The sequence below is a fragment of the Macaca nemestrina genome, chromosome 1 (assembly GCF_043159975.1).
Source record: "Macaca nemestrina isolate mMacNem1 chromosome 1, mMacNem.hap1, whole genome shotgun sequence".
Classification (NCBI taxonomy): domain Eukaryota; kingdom Metazoa; phylum Chordata; class Mammalia; order Primates; family Cercopithecidae; genus Macaca; species Macaca nemestrina.
The window spans coordinates 68494548-68514257 of NC_092125.1; the positions used below are offsets into that span (position 1 = coordinate 68494548).

At 44.2% G+C, this 19710-nt stretch overlaps 1 protein-coding gene across 9 annotated transcripts in view; it reads left to right on the plus strand.

The window, feature by feature from the left end:
• The first annotated feature begins 970 nt into the window (after positions 1–970).
• The window catches only part of LOC105484918 (hedgehog acyltransferase), a 348464-nt gene continuing 329724 nt past the window's right edge, over positions 971–19710 (plus strand). For 4 of the 9 annotated variants that reach the window (XM_011747032.3, XM_071079933.1, XM_071079954.1 and 1 more), the window contains exon 1: positions 1447–1583. Coding sequence is in view for 1 of the 9 variants with exons in the window: in XM_011747042.3 (XP_011745344.1) it covers positions 1490–1583 (94 nt within the window). In the remaining 8 variants the exon portion in view is untranslated. Of the gene's footprint in view, positions 1119–1406; positions 1584–1786; positions 2044–15972; positions 16502–19710 lie in introns of those variants that run through there. The other 5 variants (XM_011747037.3, XM_011747042.3, XM_011747034.3 and 2 more) reach the window with 5 other exon arrangements.

The following is a 19710-nucleotide window of genomic DNA, read 5'->3' on the forward strand; positions in this document are numbered from 1 at the left end:
TGAGACAGAGTCCGGCTCAGTCACCCAGGTTGGAGTGCAGTGGTGCTATCTGAGCTCACTGCAACCTCTGCCTCCCCGGTTCAAGCGATTCTCATGCCTCAGCCTCCCAAGTGGCTGGGATTACAGGCGCAGGCCACCACACCCGGCTAATTTTTGTATTTTTAGTAGAGAGGGGGTTTCACCATGTTGGCCAGGCTGGTCTCAAACTCCTGGCCTCAAGCGACCCTCCTGCTACGGCTCCCAAAGTGCTGAGATTACAGGTGTGGGCCACCGTGCCCAGCCTGAAATTCAATTTTAATTGAGTATGCTGTATTTTTATTTGTTAAATCTGGCACTCCTATTTGGGGCTAGTTTACTAACACCTGCTTACTGAACACCATCCTGTACTAGATTTTGGGGTGGGTGGGTTGGGAGAAAGCAGAAAGAAAAGATGGCTCCAGCTCTTGGAGAGTTCATACTCTGGTTTCCTGGAGAATTCTACAATCGTTAAAATAATCCTCTCGACCATTACAATGACTGCTAGATGAAATTTCTGAGAGCACAGCTTCCGCATTTCCCTGCTGCCTAGGGCAGAGTTATCCACTTTTACCTTATCATAGAACCACCTGAGCCGCCCCTGCCATGGACAGTCTGATTCATTTGGTTTGGGGAGGGATCGAGAAGCCCGAGGTTTTAAGGAGAGCCAGGTGAGTATGCTGAAATAAGTCTGTAGAACTCTGGCAAGCCTGTCTGTTGGCTCAGGTTTGGAGGCCTCCGAGCAGCAACATCGTGCCAATTACACCCCGTTGGGGCATCTTCAGATCTTTCACTCTTCACAACGCAATCAAAATCTTCGTACCCATTTTGCAGTAGTGATCTCTGTAAGTTGTTTTACAATTCATAAAGTTTATTCTGTTTGATCTTCACTCTAATTTACAAGGAAAAGCAGGGAAGTTTATTTCTGTTTTACAGAGGTGGACAGGGAGGCTCACAGGGGCTAAGTTCACACAGCAAGCCCTCGAAACTGCCAGGGCTGCAAAGCCCGCCCTCTTTCCACCGCACCGAACTACCTTCCTTTCGCCTACAAAACGTAGGTGGGGACCACTGGTGTTGGAATGAAGGCCCACCTCGAGTTTCAGGTGACTTCCACTCTGCAATTAACTTGCAGGTAGCCCCACACCTGCAATGAACATACAGGTGGGGGGAGAGATATACACGCCAGGGTCAGTGGAAACCAGCAGCCGAGGGGTGAGCGGGGCTAGGGGTCCCGGGCCGCCGGCGGGGCACAAGCGGTTCGGAGAGGCAGGCCGCTCTGTGGCCAGTCCCCCTGCAGCAGCACGGCCTGCTCGCCACCGCCCCGGGAGCGCCGCGGGTTCCCGAGGCCGGGCGCGGAGGGCGCGCGGGCACGGCGGCAGGGGCGTGCTCAGAGGACGCGCGCTGGACTACTCCTCCAAAGGGCAGCTCGGGGGGAAAGAGGGTGGCGTCCCGGGGAAGCCCGCAGCCGCCGCCGATGTCGCTGGGACTCGGAAGTGCCGAAAGAGGGGTGTTGGGAACTCGCGGCTCGCGTGAACGTTGCCGTCGCCGCCGCCCGGGACAGCCCGGAGGTTGGTAACTGGTGACCGTTGGGGGTCCTGGGGAGGTTAGATGGTGAATTTTCTGCGTCAGTTTACTTCGTTAAAAAAAAAATGCACAAAACGCTTTCCGTTTCCTACCCCAGTTTCCGTGTGCGCGCCCGAGGGCGGGACAGAGGAAGTTCCCGGTCGGGCGAAGGAGACAAAAGCGGCGGGGGCCGCGCGCTCAGTGCGCCCGGGCAAAGGCGGGGATCTGGGCGCCGGGACATGTCCGCGCACGGCCCAGCTGGCGTCCTCTCTCCTTGGCTTCGTCCCCAGCTTCCGGCACTGCTGCGGGGAGTTGCGAACTCTGGTCCCCTTGGCAGTATCAGCGGTGCGCCTGCCTGCCTGCCTGCTGTGACTCCAGGGACTCTAAAGTTAGAGACTTCCTTTGCGTTCTGTCTTCAGGACTCAGTTTCCTTCCTCTGTTCTGAGTCTAACCTTCAGGTGACAGGTCTTTATGCGGAAAACCCCTCCCCCCAATCCTCACCAGAGGTGCTTTACGGGTAGCATTGTGTTAAAAAATGTGTTACTACCTGTGTTCGTTGCTCTTGGATCAGGGTTGTAGAGCTAGGGCATTTGGCATCCTCGGAGGCTTGCATTATGTGGGAGTGAGACATTGCTTCTCTGTCTCTTTCTGTTTTTGTTGTTGTTTGTGTTTTTGAGACGGAGTTTGGCTCTTATCGCCCAGGCTGGAGTGCAATGGCACAATCTAAGCTCACTGCAACCTTCGCATCCCCGTTTGGAGCGATTCTCCAGCCTTGCCTCCGGAGTAGTTGGGATTACAGGCATGCGCCACCAAGCCCGGCTAATTTTGTATTTTTAGTAGCGACGGGGGTCTCACCATGTTGGCTAGGCTGGTCTCGAACTGTTGTCCTCAGGTGATCTGCCCGCCTCGGCCTCCCAAAGTGCTGGGATTACAGGCGTGAGCCACCGCGCCTGGCATCTCATTCATTCTCAGAGCTAAGGACCGATTTCAATGTGATTAAGTGCTATGGGAACGCAAGGAGAAGAGAGGGAAGGCTTCATTGAAGAAGTGGTAGTTAATTGAAGGAGACTTTGAGGAATGATTTTTTCCCCCTTCCATTCCTCATGTTCCATTTTCCCTGTGATTTTTCTCCCTCCTTTCTGGTTGCCAGTCAGTCCTTAATTGTGAATAAGTGTTTGATAAGGACAGCTCTGACCTGAGAGATTCCATTAATGTTAATTTAAGGAGACTATGTGCTTGTTAGGTGCTTTAGATACATTATTTCTAAACCTTACAGTAACTGGGAAAGATAGGTGGTGGTATAGCTTTTCACAGTGGGATAGAGAAAGCCTTGGAGGGGAGCCAAAGCTGCAGACTAGTACATGTCAGGGCTGGGTTTTGGACTCCTCTTTTGGATCAACGCCTGTGCTTTATCTGCTGTTTACTTTGTCCCCTCCTTGGGAGTAGGTTAGATGGATGAACTTAGGGTGAAAGTCAAGTCTCTGGAGGGAGCAGCCATTTTTGTGGGTGGCCAGATGTTGGGAGCTCTGTAGGTAGCATCACGAATTTGCGAGCATGGGCCTTAACTGCACCCCCAGCTTCCAGATGGACCTGGCCCAGGGGGAAGTGTTCCCTAAAGTAGTGGTCCCAACCTTTCTGGCACCAAGGACCGGTTTCATGGAAAATAATTTTTTCATGGACCGGGGGAGTGGGGATGGTTTGGGATAATTCAAGCGCGTTACATTTATTTTGTTTATTTGTTTTGAGATAGTCTTGCTGGGTCACCCAGGCTGGAGTGCAGTGGCGCGATACCAGCTCACTGCAACCTCCACCTCCCGGGATCAAGCAATTCTCGTGCCTCAGCCTGCAGAGTAGCTTACAGGTGTGCGACACCACACCCGGCTAATTTTTGCATTTTTAATAGAGACAGGATTTCACCACGTCAACCAGGCTGGTCTCAAATTCCTGAACTCGAACTCCTGAACTCAAGCCATCCTCTCCTTGGCCTCCCACAGTGCTGGGATTACAGATGTGAATCACCATGCCCCCCCTGCATTACATTTATTGTGGACTTTATTTCTATTGTTACATTGTAATATACAATGAATACAACTCACCATAGAGTAGAATCAGTGGGACCCCTGAGCTTGTTTTCCTGCAACTAGGCGGTTCCATCTGATGGTGTTGGTAGACATTGACACGCAAAGTCTGTTTGCTTATGTCCAGTCTACTCCATAGTCTCATTTTGGTTGCTGTCACTGCAGAAGACCCTGCTTCACAAAGATAGGATGTTGGCAATGGAAGCAGGCTTTTTGGTGCTTTTGTGGCAATCTCAGGATGTTTCGCCTTGGCTTTAATCCAGAATGTATGGAGATGTGAAGTCGTCTCAAACGTACTTCTAGGGCCCCATCATTTGCGATCTCAAGCAGCTGGTCCTCTTCTGGCATGGACAAAGTCAATTCACCTGGCTTATTCACAAATGGGTGTAGGATCCTTCCCAGTTCGTGGGTCTCTTGTAGTTGGGAAGTAATGCTCAAACTCTTGAAAGCTGAGATAGGTGATCATGCACCAGCTGGGAGAGAGAAGGCCCTGACTTAGTCTCTTTCAAAATCTCTGCTAATGTTTGAAACATGTCAGAAATCCGTGTTCGCTTGTCGCCCCAATGATTCCAGTTTGGTTTTGAGTGCAGCCATTTATCTGTTGACTTGAAAACAGTTCTCCCCTGAAGGGACAGATTGAGTTCATTGAGGAGGTAAGCAAGTAAGCAAGTTTTGCAACCCCTTCTGTGAAATGTGCTGCCAGTGGTGACTGTTTTTCTAAAAGAAATCCCTGGAGTGGCCCTCATAACTCAAACTCTGGCCAGTGATCTATCTTTAGTCATCCCACTTCTGTGTATAAAAGATGTGTGTGCCCTACGTCCATCTCATAAAGCTGCGTGAACAGATGTGAGTTAAGGGCATGTACTTTAATGTGGTTAATAATTTTAATCATATCCTGCAAAACGTTGTTAAGTTCAGGTGACATTTTCCAGCTAGCCAGCACTTCTCTATGGATGTCACAGTGCATAGACTCATTCAGAAGTGACCTCTTTGACCTGAGTAGTGAAACCAGCCATAGCAGTCGCTCTGCTCATGCACATACTACCCAAAATGACCAATTCAGTTTTCCTGATAGGTAATCAAAGACTTGAATAGTTGTGCAGCTGTGGTGTTGGTTAGCAACAAAAGTGCAAGTGACACATCCTCGTGCATCTAACATCCTCATGCACATCCTCCTGAAAACCGTATCACATAAAAACAAGCATTGTTGCCTTGTCAACATTGGTAGACTAGTCAATCCAGATTGCGCACTGCAGTGACTCATTAATCCTCTCTAACAATTGTGCCTCAATATCTTCTGCTATTTCAATTCGCCTAGTTATGCTGCTAGAGAAGAACACATGCCACCTTTTGAACTGCAGCCTCTCCTAAAAGTTCAGAACAAATGTCCTTAGAAGTAGGCAGGACCAACTCTTCACCAATAGTAAAGGGCTTCTTAGCTTTAGCAATATGGTTAGCCACTAAGAATGATGCTCTCATTGCAGACACATTTGATGAAATGGTAGCCTTCAATAATTGCTTCTGTTCTTTGTGCTTATGTTTTTTCTTTTGAAACACTCCAAAGGTTTGTCTTTTAATGCAGGGTGCTTGGTCTCTATGTGGTGAAGCAGTTTTGAAGGTTTCATGGCTTCATTGGATAGCCAGTAGCCACATGTTATACAAAGTGGGTTTGGAGAATGTGAATCACCTGTTGCAATTAACCTGTAATTTGAGTTTGACTCCTGGTATTTTCTTTTAAACGCAGCTTTCTTTTTGTTGGCAGTCTTAGCGTCTTCTGTCTCATCATTGGGTCTTTCCCCCTTTTCAAAGAAGCTTACCAGTGATGTTTGTTTTTTCTCATTTCGGCTAGGGTTAACTTGTGGGCTTACCAAAACTGTGACTGAGACAAATGTGCAGCGTAGGAAACAGGCACAGCTGGAAGTGGTAAATAAAATAATGGGCGGGCCATGAGTGGACTAAAATAGGTGTCAGATTCTGATTAAAGCCTGCCCACTGATGCGGTTGTACAGTGGAAGTACATCAACTTACTTGCCATTATAAAGCCTGCCACCAGACGCAGCTTGTTGCTTGACACTCACTGATAGGATTTTGATATGAGTCTGCAAGCAATTGATTTATTATGGTCTCTGTGTAGTCAAACCTCTCTGTTAATGCTAATCTGTATTTGCAGCCACTCCCCAGTGCTAGCATCACTTGTAGTCCCAACAACTTGAGGGGCTGAGGAGGAAGGATCATTTGAGCCCAGGAGGTCAAGGCTGCAGTGAACTATGATCAGGCCATTGCACTCTAGCTGGCATGACAGAGTGAGACCCTGTTTCTTAAATAATAAAGTGAAAAAACTAAAAAAGCTCCAAATTTATGAGTATATGTACTTCTTTATTAATATAGTAACTTTTATTAAAAAGTAAAAACAAATTCAGTGCAGTAGCAAATAACTCCTGTAATTTCAAAGTAGTGATGCCCACGTAAATGGTATTTTGTAGTATTTTCAAAAGCTACACTGTGGTATGAAAGTATCTGTGGTATGAAAGTATCTGACTTTTCCTGGTGACAGTCATCAGACCTGCTCTTACTACCATGATTTTCTGGTTTTTTGAGACAGCGTCTCACTGTGTCACACAAGATGGAGTGCAGTGGCATAATCTCGGCTCACTGCAACCTTCACCTCCCGAGTTCAAGCAATTCTCATGCCTCACCCACCCCAGTAGCTGGGATTACAGATGTTCACCAACATGTCAGGCTAAGTTTGTAGTTTTAGTAGAGACAAGGTTTCGTCATGTTGGCCAGGCTGGTCTTGAACTCCTGACCTGAAGTGATCTGCCCACCTCGGCCTCCCAGTGTGTTGGAATTACAGGCGTAATTCCAACATATCTGGCCGGAACTGCTCTTACTACTGTGATTTGTTGTCCACATCTATAATCCAATGAAATGCTAATTTTCAACCAGAAATTCATGAAAATAGAGATATTTGAGCTCATATCCCGCTGAATTCTCTCTATGGACAGCTTGGGAGTGGAGGGCTGGGGATCCTGGGTTACGTACAACCCTACTTAGTGGTTGTTTTCATCTAAGTACTTGCTGGCCACCTTAGAGTATCACTTTTTTTTTTTTTTTTTTTTGAGAAATGGTCTTGCTCTGTTTCCCAAGCTGGATCACAGCTCACTGCAGCCTCAACTTCCCAGGCTCCCACCTCAGCCTGCCGAGCAGCTGGGACTACTGGCGTGCAACACCATTCCTGGCTAATTTTTGTATTTTTAGTAGAGAAGGGATTTCGGCATGTTGCCGAGGCTGGTCTCAAACTCCTAGGCTCAAGTGATCTGCCCACCTCAGCCTCCCAAAATGGTGGGATTACAGGCATGAGCCACCACACCTGGCCTGTTAGCGCATTACTGATAGCAGTTTCCTTCTCCTTCAGTTAGTGTTCCCCTTAGCCCGGGTTCACAGTTGTTTCTGTTTGATGAAAGCTTTTGAGAGAGCATTGCTGGATTGTTTATATAATCTACCTGCTCTGCTCCTTCTGTGGGTAATACAATTGGAGAATATTCCTGAAATAGTGGATGTGTGTCATGTATACACCCTACCTGTCTTTTTTTTTTTTTTTTGGCGAGTAGAAATTAACCTTAGTGGTAGATGATGTTATTAGTGTCAGGGAGGAAAGATGAACTACAATCACATATACCACAGACAGAAGCTCTTAAGATGTTATGAACAATTTCATGGTAATACATTTGAAAATTCAGATGAAATTGACAAGTTTTTTCCAATAAAATGTATTACTGAAGACAAAAGCTAGAAAAAAGAGTAGTCCTATATCTACCAAAGACATTGAATTTGTAGTTAAAAACCTTTCCACAGCAAAATTTTCAGGCCCAGATGGCTTTACTAGTGAAACTTCCAAACATTTAAGAAAATTAAAGAGGAACCACTTTCCAGTTTCATTTATGAGGCCAGCACAATCTTGTTACTAAAAATTGATAAGGATATGACAAGAAAATTATAGACCAAATGCTCATACAGACAGACACATAAGTCTTAAATAATGGTAAGTCAAATCTAGCAATCTATAAAAAGGATAATAAATCATGACCAAGTTAGATTTATTTCAGGAATGTAAACTTTGGCTAACACTAGAAAAGTCAACAAATGCAATTTAACTCCATACATGAAGTAAAGGAGAAAAATTATTTGATACAATTCAGCACCCATTCATGATTAAAAAGAAAAAAAAAAACAAACCTCCTTGCAAGCTGGAGCATTGAGATAAATTAGATTTAAAATAACAGAGGGTATGGTATTGCTCTGCAAATCTATAGATTTGGGCTAATCCCAATCAAAATCCTGGCAAATTTTTTTCTTCAAAAATAGGTGATAAGCTGATTGTAAAATTTATTTGGAAATTCCAGACAGTCTTAAGAGCAAAATTGGAGGACCTAAGCTACTAGATCAGTATTTAGTCATGTCAGTGTGGTATTGCATAAAACTACACAGATTATGGAACTGAGCAGAGAATCCATAAACAGGCTTATACATCTGTGGTCTGTTGATTTATGACAGAGGCAACACTGCAGGGCAGTGGAGAGAAGATGGTCTTCTCAGTAAATGACACTGGGTCGATTCGCTATCTACATAGACAAAATGAAGCTAGATTATGTACCTCATCTCATATACAAAAATTAAGATAACATCATATACCTAAATGTGAATGCTAAAACAAAGCACCTGGAAGAAAGCTAAGTAAAATATCTTTATGACCCAGGGACAAGTTTTTTGAATAGGATACAAAAAGCACTAATTTGTACAGTAATAAGAATGAACCAATTATTGCCTCACATAACAACATGGATGAATCTTGTGACACAAAGCTGAACAAAACTAAGATAGATGTAAAAGAGTAAGTGCAATGTGATTCCATTCATGTGAAGTTCAAAAACAGACAACTAAATAAACCATGGTGGTAGAAGTCAGGCTAGTGGTCACCTTTGATGGAGTTAGTGACTAGGAAAGGGCAGAAGGGGCTTCAGAGGCGTTCTTTCACTTTTTTGAGACAGGATCTCGCTCTGTCACCCAGGCTGGAGTGCAGTGGTGTGATCTCAGCTCACTGCAACCTCCCTCTCCTTGGCTCAAGTGATCCTATCACCTCAGCCCACCTGAGTAGCTGGGACTATAGGCATGAGCCATCATGCCTGGCTGATTTTGTTTTTTGTTTTTGTTTTTGTTTAGAGATGGGGTCTTGCCATGTTGCCCAGGCTGGTCTTGAACCCCTGGGCTCAAGCAATCTGCCCATCTCCTCCTTTCAAAGTGCTAGAATTACAGATGTGAGCCACTACCTCTGGCCTGGCATGCAATTTTTATCTCAGTGATAATTACTTGGTAATTACATAAGGCTTTCCACTTCTCGAAAGCCCTAAGGGCTGGGCATGGTGGCTCATTCCTGTAATCCCAGCACTTTGGGAGGCTGAGGAGGGAGGATCACTTGAGGTCAGGAGTTTGAAATCAGCCTGGCCAACATAGCAAGATCCTGTCTCTAAACAAAAGAAGACCAAAAAAATAGCAGGGTGTGGTGATGTGAGCCTGCAATCCCAGCTACTCCTGAAGCTAAGGCAGGAGGACCACTCTTGAGCCCAGGAATTTGAGGCTGCAGTGAGCTATGATCATGCCATGCACTGTAGTCTGGGTGACAGAGTGAGACCCTGTTTAAGAAAAAAATAAAAAATAGTAAAAAGGAAGTCTTAAGGTTTTTTCTTCATTTAAGTATATTTTAATAAAGTTTACTTAAAACCTTGTAAAAAGTTAGGTTCATTCTGATGCTCCCAGGCTGGGGAGTGTAAGATGTGGTGGGCACGAGCCTTGCTGATTAAAAAGGTTTAAAATAGGTTGAGAATTTTCAGGGGGAAAGAATGCAATATCGCATCAGTAGCTTTTTTTGAATTAGGGACTTATAAAATTGACTCCCTTTTGCCAATCTTTAATGGCAGAGATCTGGCTTAAGGGAATTTCATATAAAAAGACTTAGAGTTATGTTTGATTATAAGATTGATACCAGTGTGAGGTGGAAATAAAAGCTAAGGGAGTATTAAGTAGAAAATTTTGTTTTCAGATTTAATTTTCTTCCAATTTAAGTTTTGAAAGTTTATGACCACTGGATTAAAAAACTTTTCTTCCAATTTAAGTTTTAAAAGTTCATGACCAGTGGATTAAAAAACAATCTGTTTTCTATAAATCCTTTCAGTTAGGTACTTTCCTCCCATAAGGCCATGAACTAACTGAGGGCAGGGGTGGCATGTGAGTTTCCTATTACACCTGTACTAAATTAACACAAATTCAGTGGCTTAAAACAACAGACATTTATTACCTTATGGTTCTGGATGTCAGAAGTCCAAAATATGACAGCAGGGTTCATTTCTTCTGGAGGTTCTAGGGAAGAATCTTTTTGCTGTCGTTGCCTTTTCCAGCCTCTAGATGCCTCTTAGATTCCTTCATCCGGGAGCCCTTCCTCCATCTTCCAAGCCCACCACTCTAACCTCTGCCTCCATCATCACCTCACACTTCCTCTCTGTCTCTGACCCTTCCGCCTCCTTCCTAAAAGGAACCTTGTGATTACCTCGGGCCCACCCAGATAATCCAGGCTAACCTCTCAATCAAAAGATCCTTAATCACATCGGCAAAGTCCCTTTTGCTGTGTAAGGCAACATATTCACAGTTCCAGGGATCAGGACATGGACACTTCTAGGGGACCCATCTTTGGTGGACCCCACAGAGGGGATCTTTATATTTTGTCTTCACAAAGAGCACAGTTCCTAGTTGTCAGTAGAAGTTCATTCGTATTTGTTGAATGAAGACATGGGTCTAAGATTTCATTATTTGAGTGCAGTTTCTGAAAGAAGAGAAGTGATGGTCTTGTCCTCCCACTGACACAACTGAAGCTTTGGGTTCAGGTTTAGGTACATGTATTATACAGAGACAACTGACAGTAAGGCAGAGGATCTGGGGACAGGCATAGTGGCTCATGCTTGTAATCCCAGCACTTTGGCAGGAATAGGTGGGAAGATCACTTGAGCCTGGGAGTTCAAGACCAGCCTGGGCAACATAGTGAGACCCCCCCCCCCCATTTCTTAAAAAAAAAAAAAAAAAATGGGTGTGGTGGCTTTTGTCTATAGTCCTGGCTACTTGGGAGGCTGAGATGGAAGGATTGCTTGAGACTGGGAAGTTGAGACTGCAGTGAGCCAAGATTGTGCCACTGCATTCCAGCCTGAACAACAGTGAGTGAGACCTTGTTTCAGAAAGGAACCTGGAACCAAGTCATTGAAGTAATGGTTGAAGGAATCATAGATGTTAGTCTGGAAGAGGGTTTAGATGGAGTAGATGGCATTAGTTATCTATAAATATTTGAAGGAGTATTATTGGAAAGAATAAAAAAGCCTTTTTAGCATACTCAACAGTAATAGCATTAAAAACAACAAATAAGCATTTCAGAGTTTACTATGCCTAAGGCACTGTTTTATCATTTTATAAATTAACTTAATCCTCACATCAATCTTCTGAGGTTCGCTATTACTGTATTTTACAGATAAGGAAACTGAGGCTCAGAGAGGTTATGCACCTTGTCCTAGGTCACACAAGCATGAAGCAGCAAAGCTGGGATTCAATCTTTGGCATTCTGACTCCAGAGCCATCCCTGAAACCATATCACACTGTGCTGTCTCCATGCCTTTAGTTCCAGAAGGTAGGAGAGGACTAGTGGCAGAGGAAGTCCACCCCTGTATTTTTTAGAAATCTGTATGTTTTAGAAATACAGGGGTAGATTTCAAGGGAAAACACAACAATCAGAACTGCTAGCCAGGCATAGTGGTGTGCACCTGGGAGGCTGAGGCAGGAGGATCGCTTGAGCCCAGGAGTTTGGAGCTGCAGTGAGCTGTGATCACGCCACTGCATTCCAGCCTGGGTGACAGAGTGAGACCCTGTCTCAAAACAAAAACAACAACAAAAGCAACAGCTGCTTAGGAACAGTGTTTCTCTGCCTTGTAATGTTACTGGAAATGGTCAAGTAGGCTATTATAAAAAGAATTCCCCAAACTGGCTGGAGATAAGACCAAATGGCAACAGAGATCCCACTGATTTTGAAAAAAATTAATTTTTTTCACTACATATATAAGAAGGGAGGGAACAACCTTTGTGACATTTTATGTAATAAAGATCCATTGTGAAAGGTATCTTTTCAACTAATTTTCCAGATTTTACTGATGAGTAACTATTTATAATATACCTGGTGTGATAGATGTGTCCTCACCCCTTTTTAAGGTACCCTTGCTGCTCCTCCCATAAAGAAGTATGGTCTGTTTTCTCGTCCTTGAATCCAGGCTGGGTTTTGGACTTGCTTTGACCAATAAAGTGTTCTGTGAACTCTGGAGCCTGGTCCTTAAGGGATGTTGCACGTCTTGCCTCTGTTCTTTTGGTACCCTGAAGCCCCACTGCTGTGAAAAAGCCGAGTCTAGCCTACCAGAGGAGGAGCCCTGGCCTGGAGGAGAAGGGAGGGGCCTTGTGTGAGCTGGCGCCAAATGCCAGACGTGTGCATGAGGTCATCATGGCCCCCTCCAGCCCCAGTGGAGTTGTGTGATGACAGAAGTCACATGAGTGACCCCAGGAGGGACATGAACAGAACTATCTAGACTGACATCCCACAAAATCCTTAAAAAGAATAAATGTTTATTGTTGTAAGGAACTACATGTTGTGATGGTTTCTTATGCAGCAATACATAACTGATACATAATATGTTGGTGTGGATTTGGAAGTAGTGGGTATTTTAAACTATTCTGTAATTAGACATTTTCCCCAGTCCAGTGGACCTCTTTCAGTCTATCTAGTCATTCTTCTGTGTTGGTGAAACCTTTCTGGGTTTGGAGAAGTATTTCCTCTTAGTATTATGTGTGTTGAAGGATAAGAGTCTTTATAAGACTCTTATGTGGGGACCGGGCACGGTGGCTCACACCTGTAATTCCAGCAGTTTGGGAGGCTGAGGCGGGAGGATCACTCGAGGCCAGGAGTTCAAGACCAGCCTGGGCAACATGGCAAAACCCCATCTCTACTAAAAACAGAAAACTTAGCAGGGCGTGGTGGTGTGCGCCTGTAATCCCAGCTACTCAGCAGTCTGAGGCATGAGAATTGCTTGAGCCCAGGAAGTGGAGGTTGCAGCGAGCTGGAATCATGCCAGCGCACTTCAGCCTGGGGGACAGAGCAAGACTGTGTCTCAGAAAAGGAGAAAAAAAAAAAAAAAAAGACTGAAGTCGGGTTTGGAGAGAATTGTGATATGGGAATCTGGACTTGGTGGTTTTCTTGGAGAAAATCATGTAATTTAGAGTCTATAAAATGGGGTTCCATTTCATGAAAATTGGACTCTGGAAAAGGCAAAAGTGTCATACCACTTTTTCCGAATATGCTAGAATATTGCACTACTATTTCATTTTCTTTAAAGCCATTGTCATTTCAGTGGGCATGTGCTTCTTTCACTTTTATTACTTGTGGTTTCCAGAGTGCTCATTTGTTCCTGAATTTAGACCTATTTCAATTTTACTCTTATCTCTGCATAACTGCTAACTTTCCCCTCTTACTTACAAGGTAGATCGGTTTGGTTTAGTTTGCCTTTTTCAGTAAATCTTTTAAGGAATGTACGTGAGTTAGATGTTTCATGTGTATTTTGATTACATTTCATTGATTTAAAATTTTTTTCATCATAGAGAGTGTCTAATGTTATGCATAACGTTTAAAAATTCTATTACACTTAGACCACTTATATTACCTTCTGGCTTTCCTAATGGATTGATTTCATTATAGATTTTGGAAAATGAATCCAGTACACTCTAAGAATAGTGAGGTGGCTGAGGGAAGGCTCTGCAGTTAGACTCAGTGGGTATGAATTTAAGCTTTGCCACCTACCAGCTATGTGATTTGGGGCAGGTTTCTTTATCCTTTCTGGGCCTTGGTTTCCTCTTGTGTTAAGTGAGGTTATCAGAAGCACCAACCTCAAAGGGTTGTTATGAAGATTAAGTGAGATAATGCTTGTAAAGTGCCTTTTCAGCATAGGAAATCCGTAAATAGTACTTGTTATAGTACAGCTATTACTAAAGCATAAGAAAACTCAGTAGAGGGAAATCTTCATTTAGGACATTAAGCAGTTAGTCAGTAGAAGTGACAATGGTGATGCTGGTGTGGGGGGATTGTTAGCTTAATGATGAGAGCTGTCTTATTAAAGTCCTCTGGTGCGTGTGAATATTGGGTTATAGCCCATTTAGTGCTTGATATCAAGATTTAAAAGCAGAAAAAATTTAAAATGGAAGTGTTGGAATCCATTAGTTGCCTGCATCAGAATTAAAGCTAAAGTACTTTTGAATGATATTGGAAGTTGCTGGGGGAAAACCATCTTGCAGCCATTATGTTTATGCATGTTTCAGGGTTTGGCAAGGTGAGCTGTGCTTTTCTTCCAAGATCAAGGGACCGGATTTCTGCCTGTATGACAGCGGGGGTTGGGAATTTTGGTTCTAATTTTTGCTTCATTGCTGGCTTCTCTGTCCATGGGCAGATCGCTGCTTCTTCCCAAGCAGGATTCTGATTCCTGAAAGGGCTCTAAAAGCTTAGCCCTCCTGTGAGGATCAGAGTAGATGGCAACTTTGAAAGCAGGTGGAGGGTAATTCCAAAGTAAATGCAAATGTAAGTAGCTCCAGTATAGAAAAAGCTCTGTTAGCTGAGAGATTCTTGCCATTTTACAGCTCAGATTTTATTCTGTGGCCCTCTTGAGTTCTATAATTCCCAGATAAATATATTTTTTGAAATATTCAACTTTGGGGTGTTTGTACCCAATTTGCAGGTGGAGAAAGCTCCCTATTACTCCAGTCTGAATTCCTTCCGTCTGATTCTAGGGAAACCTTTGCTATGATTTCCTTTAATGTCTAATATTAAAGGCATGTTCTGTCGCTGTGTCCTCACTTGCCTCAAAATTCTCACTCTTTTCAACATTTAACTTCGAGATCCTGTTGTCTTACAGCTTTGGAGTTGCTGTTTTATCTTCTTTATCTTCCTCTTTTTTCCCCCCTACCAACTTCTGGACTAGTTTGATGCCAGGGACAACTTAATTTTTCCCCGTCTGTGTGGCTTGGTTCCAGCACTCTCTCCACTTTCACTAAGGGCCTAAATCATCCACCTCCCTGGCTCTTGGGTCTACCACAGCATCAAGGCGCTGCTTTGTAGAGCTTCGTTCGAATAATTTTATGTACTGGCTTGCAAGCCTGAGGTTCTGCAGGAAATAAAATCTAAACGTGAAATCGTATGTTTTAAGACTCCTTACCACTTGGCTCCTGTTCTCCCTTCCCTGAACCATCCACACTTTCTCTTCTTTACAGTTCTGACCAGTATTCCCAAACTGGGAAAGTATTCGTAGGCACATCTCACCATCACACATCCCAACAACCCAATCACTCTTACATATCAGTAGTGCAATCTCATTTATGTAGATTAATCAGGTAGACTGCTACTTAAACACAGGCTATGTCACTATAGATTGGCTGTTTTCTATAGAAATGATGCTGTAAGTGGTGATGACTTTTCTAGGCTATCTCACAGCTACCCACTTAGCTGATAATATTGGTACAGGACTGACTGCATGAAAACAGAAAAGAAGCATCAGTTACACATTTTAGTAAGAATCTCCTTGATTTCAGATAGCTCTGCCTAAAGAGGGACATGCTTGTTTAGAGCATGAGAAATGGACACTTGATAATTTTCTGAGAGACTTTTTGGGAACCTCTAAGGGCCTGGACATTTTAAAAAGGTTCCAGTCATATTCCCAAATATACAGCTTTCCTTTTCTTTTTCCTTTTCCTTTTCATTGTGTCATAAATCCCTTAAGAGATATCTACTCTGATTTACTTTCTGGCTGCACAGCTGAAATAAACAGGGAAAACAAAGTAGGGAAATAATTTTCCTGAGATAAGTGGGCAAGTGTTGAAGGCTGAAAGAATGAGGGTCGTGATCAACTTAGTATACCACTGGAAGCTATATGAGTAAACAGCAAACTGTTTCTCATGAAAGCAGGTTGTTGGCAAACTGACAAACTGTGTCTGCCTCCCAGAAGGAATGCTGGGGACAGTCACCACCCAGGCACAGTGTTTCTTGTGATTAGGCAAATCTGAAGCCTGTTAGCAATAATGTGAACCTGTGATCAATCAAGCAGCGGACCAGTCATTACCTCCTCCTCCCTGCTCTTTCTACCCAATAAAAACAAAGGGCTGTAGAAGCTGGAGGTTGCTGCTTTTGCTCACTAGAAGCAGGGAGCTCTCTTCTTCCCCGGCCCCTTCCTTTAAAATAGTTACTTTTGTTTTAAGTTTTCATTTCTGCCTTCATCCTCCTTCCTTTAGTCTCCTAATGATGGTCTCAAGTAGTAACAGTAGTAACTGTTGTAATGACGATCTCAAGTAGTAACAGTAGTGACTGTCGTAGTGACAGTCTCAAGTAGTAACTATGGCAGTCAGCTACAGGCAAGAGTTGAAAAGAGAGGTGAGGAAGAAAGGTCTGTTAAGGAGGGTGGGGGAGTGTCTGTGCGGTGGTGGTGTTTTGAGGTGGCATTCGTGTAATGGAGAGTGGTGAAAATGAAAGTGGAATGCCCATCGTTCCCTTGAGGGTAGCAGAGAGGTAGGTGGTGAGGAAGAGGCACTGGGCTGGGCTGAAAGCTTGCAGGTGGCCCCCAGGGATAGTTTGCTTGCTGTCCAGGGTGGCCTTGGATTGGGCGTCAGAAGAGGAAGGAGACATTAACGAAAGCCCTGGGGATGCCAACCTCCTGAAAGAGGTCCAGATGCAGGTAGGATGGGCACACCCTTGGAAGGTCAGCCAGATTTCTTTGATTCAGGGGGAAAATCAGGGTCTGGGCTAGGTAGGCTCCTGATGAATGAAATTCACTAGTAACTGCTGATGTTTGTTGAGTGCTTATTCACTGCCAGGCCCTGGGCTAAGCATTTTACATTTAACCCCTCAACAACCCTATGAGAAAACATTTGGGAGGCCATTATTTACCCAAGTTTCCTCAACCAATAAATGACAGAGCCTGGGACTCCCCCCGCACCTGCCCACCCTTCCTCCCCCGACCCCACAGGTGGGTTTGGTGCCAGAATTTATCACTGTGCTGTCAGGTGGAGACTATTTGGTTCAATCCCTAAATTTTGGGGGTGAGGGGTCAGCTAGTTTTGCTGCTTCCTTACCTGCTGTTTTGCTGCTACTGTGTATCTTTGTGCATATGTCTACAAAACATGTAGCATTATTGAAACTGTTATTGTTTCCTTATACCACTGAATAGAAGAAAATGGAGTTTGTGCTGGGGCCACTGTCTGTGGAGTTTGCACATTCTGGCTATGTCTGCAGGGGTTTTCTCTGGCTACTCGGTTTCCTCCCACGTCCCAAAGCTGTGCCCATTAGGTGAATTGGCGTGTCTAAATGGTCTCAGTGTGTGAGTGTAACTGAGCACCCTATTAAGTTTTTCTGTGATGGTATCGAATGCCTGTTGATGTTCATCTGTCCAAGGTTGGGGGCTCTGAATCTAGTCCCTTTTCAAGGCCTCATAAATTGGCTTAGCCGTCAACCCCAAATTTGGAATTCAAATTCAACAAAAGCCAGACATTCCTAGGAATCCCTGCAATTGCCTCCTGTTTTGGGGAGCCTTTGGGGCCACTGTTATCTGCTTTCAGTCGGGTCTTTAGGCTCCTTCAGCCTGAAGTCGAGGTTCCAGAGACTAGACCTTGATACAGCACAGACACCTGTGAAAATCTCCCCTACCAGGAGATGGCTTCAAGGCTACAGTCAATTTACAACCCAGCTGAGCCCCAGATGATGCCAGCCCATTCACAAGATGGAGCAACAATTCAAGATGAGTCATCGGAACAAGTCATGCGGGCCTGCACAGCCTCACCCCATGCCACAACTTCCTTCCCCTTCTTTTTTATGTATTTTTATTTTATTTTATTTTTTTGAGACGGAGTCTTGCTCTGTCGCCCAGGCTAGAGTGCAGTGGCCTGATCTCGGCTCACTGCAAGCTCCGCCTCCCAGGTTCACGCCATTCTCCTGCCACAGCCTCCCGAGTAGCTGGGACAACAGGCGCCCGCCACCACGCCCGGCTAATTTTTTGTATGTTTAGTAGAGATGGGGTTTCACCGTGTTAGCCAGGATGGTCTTGATCTCCTGACTTTGTGATCTGCCTGCCTCGGCCTCCCAAAGTGCTGGGATTACAGGCATGAGCCACCGCGCCCAGCCTGCCTTCCCCTTCTTAAGCCTTTGCACTTCACTTGGAAATTTGAAGTGGTTCCATTAAGGCAAGAGTCTAGACCGTCTTGCCCATTGCTAGCTTTGGTCTGTAATCAAGTCACTTTCTTTCTACCATACCTCTATCTTGCTAATTTGTTTTGCAAGTAGTGAGCAGCTGAACCTGTGTTTGGTAATGAGTGTGGGGGTGTGAGTATGAGTGGGTTCTGCGCTGAGATGGCATCCTGTCCGGGGTTGGTTCCTTCCTTGCGTTCTGAGCTGCTGGAATGGGCTCCAGCTACCAGAGACCCTAAATTGGAACAAGTGGGGTGAAAAATGAATGCATAAAAATTACCTAATAAAAATTTGTAAAGTCTATGATAATCATACAAATGCATGACAAAAAATGTAGTATGGAAGCTCTCAGTGAGCCCACCCTAATTGTAAATGTTTTGAACTGCATGGTGGCAGGAGGTGCTCGTTATAACTTTTGCTTTGCAAACATTTTATTCCTTGGTTTCACCCACCACCAGTACAACTGCCATCACTTGCTGATTCATCAAACTTGGGTAAATAATGATCTTACCTGTGCTTATTAATCTTTAAGTGTATGTATAGCTCATGTTTATTCATGTTTATTTCAGTGTTTACTATTAGAAGTGTTTTGGTCTTTAGATGTTTGGTGTTTTTGTGACCAGAAATATGCAGTAGGAACTTACCTTTTGTTTATATCAATTAGCCTATGGTAAAATTAGTTGCATTATACATTGTTTTGCTTAAAGTTACAATTTCCAAGACCCTACTAGTGATGTTAAATAAGGACTCATTGTACAATCCAGCTAAGAGCAGCACTAAGCTGAGTGCAGTGGCTCACGCCTGTAATCCCAGCACTTTGGGAGGCCATGGTGGGCAGATCTCCTGAGCTCAGCAGTTTGAGACCAACCTGGGCAACAAAAAAACTAGCCTGGTGTTGTGGTGCGTGCCTGTAATCCCAGCTACTCAGGAGGCTGAGGCAGGAGAATCACTTGAGCCTGGGAAGTTGAGGCTGCAGCGAGCTGAGATCATGCCACTGCACTCCTGCTTGGGCAACAGAGCAAGACCCTGTCTCCAGGAAGAAGAAAAAAAGCACCAAAATGAAAAATTATTAAATCGAATTTTCTAGTTCCCTGAGGATTAAATCCTTAATGCAGGAGAATTGTCTCAGATAGAATGTCCCTGAAAAGCATCTAATGGCAAGCCTTCTAAAACTTTCATTTAGTCTACAAGATCATTTGTGTTCAAATTTCAATCCTTTTAGATCAGCTTTTTGTTAATCAGATTCTTCATGAGGCAAAGAGGTCATCCGATGTAATACCAACATCTTTTGACAGGCGAGACATTAAATTATAAACCAAGAAGTTGAAATTACCTTCCCACTAAGGGGAAGCCTATCAAATTCCGGAAAAGCTCCAGAAAGGAGTCTTGTTATTCTGAAGATGAAAGTATTTAAAAATAAATTGTGAGTAGAAATGGATAAAGCTAGAAGTAGTTCTGAAAAATAGTAAGGAACTTGAGAACGTGTTATTGAAATACTAGGGTTTAGGCATGTGTTTTTTTTTTTTTTTTTTTTTTTTTTTTTTTTTTTTTTGAGACGGAGTCTCGCTCTGTCGCCCAGACTGGAGTGCAGTGGCCGGATCTCAGCTCACTGCAAGCTCCGCCTCCCGGGTTTACGCTATTCTCCTGCCTCAGCCTCCCGAGTAGCTGGGACTACAGGCGCCAGCCACCTCGCCCGGCTAGTTT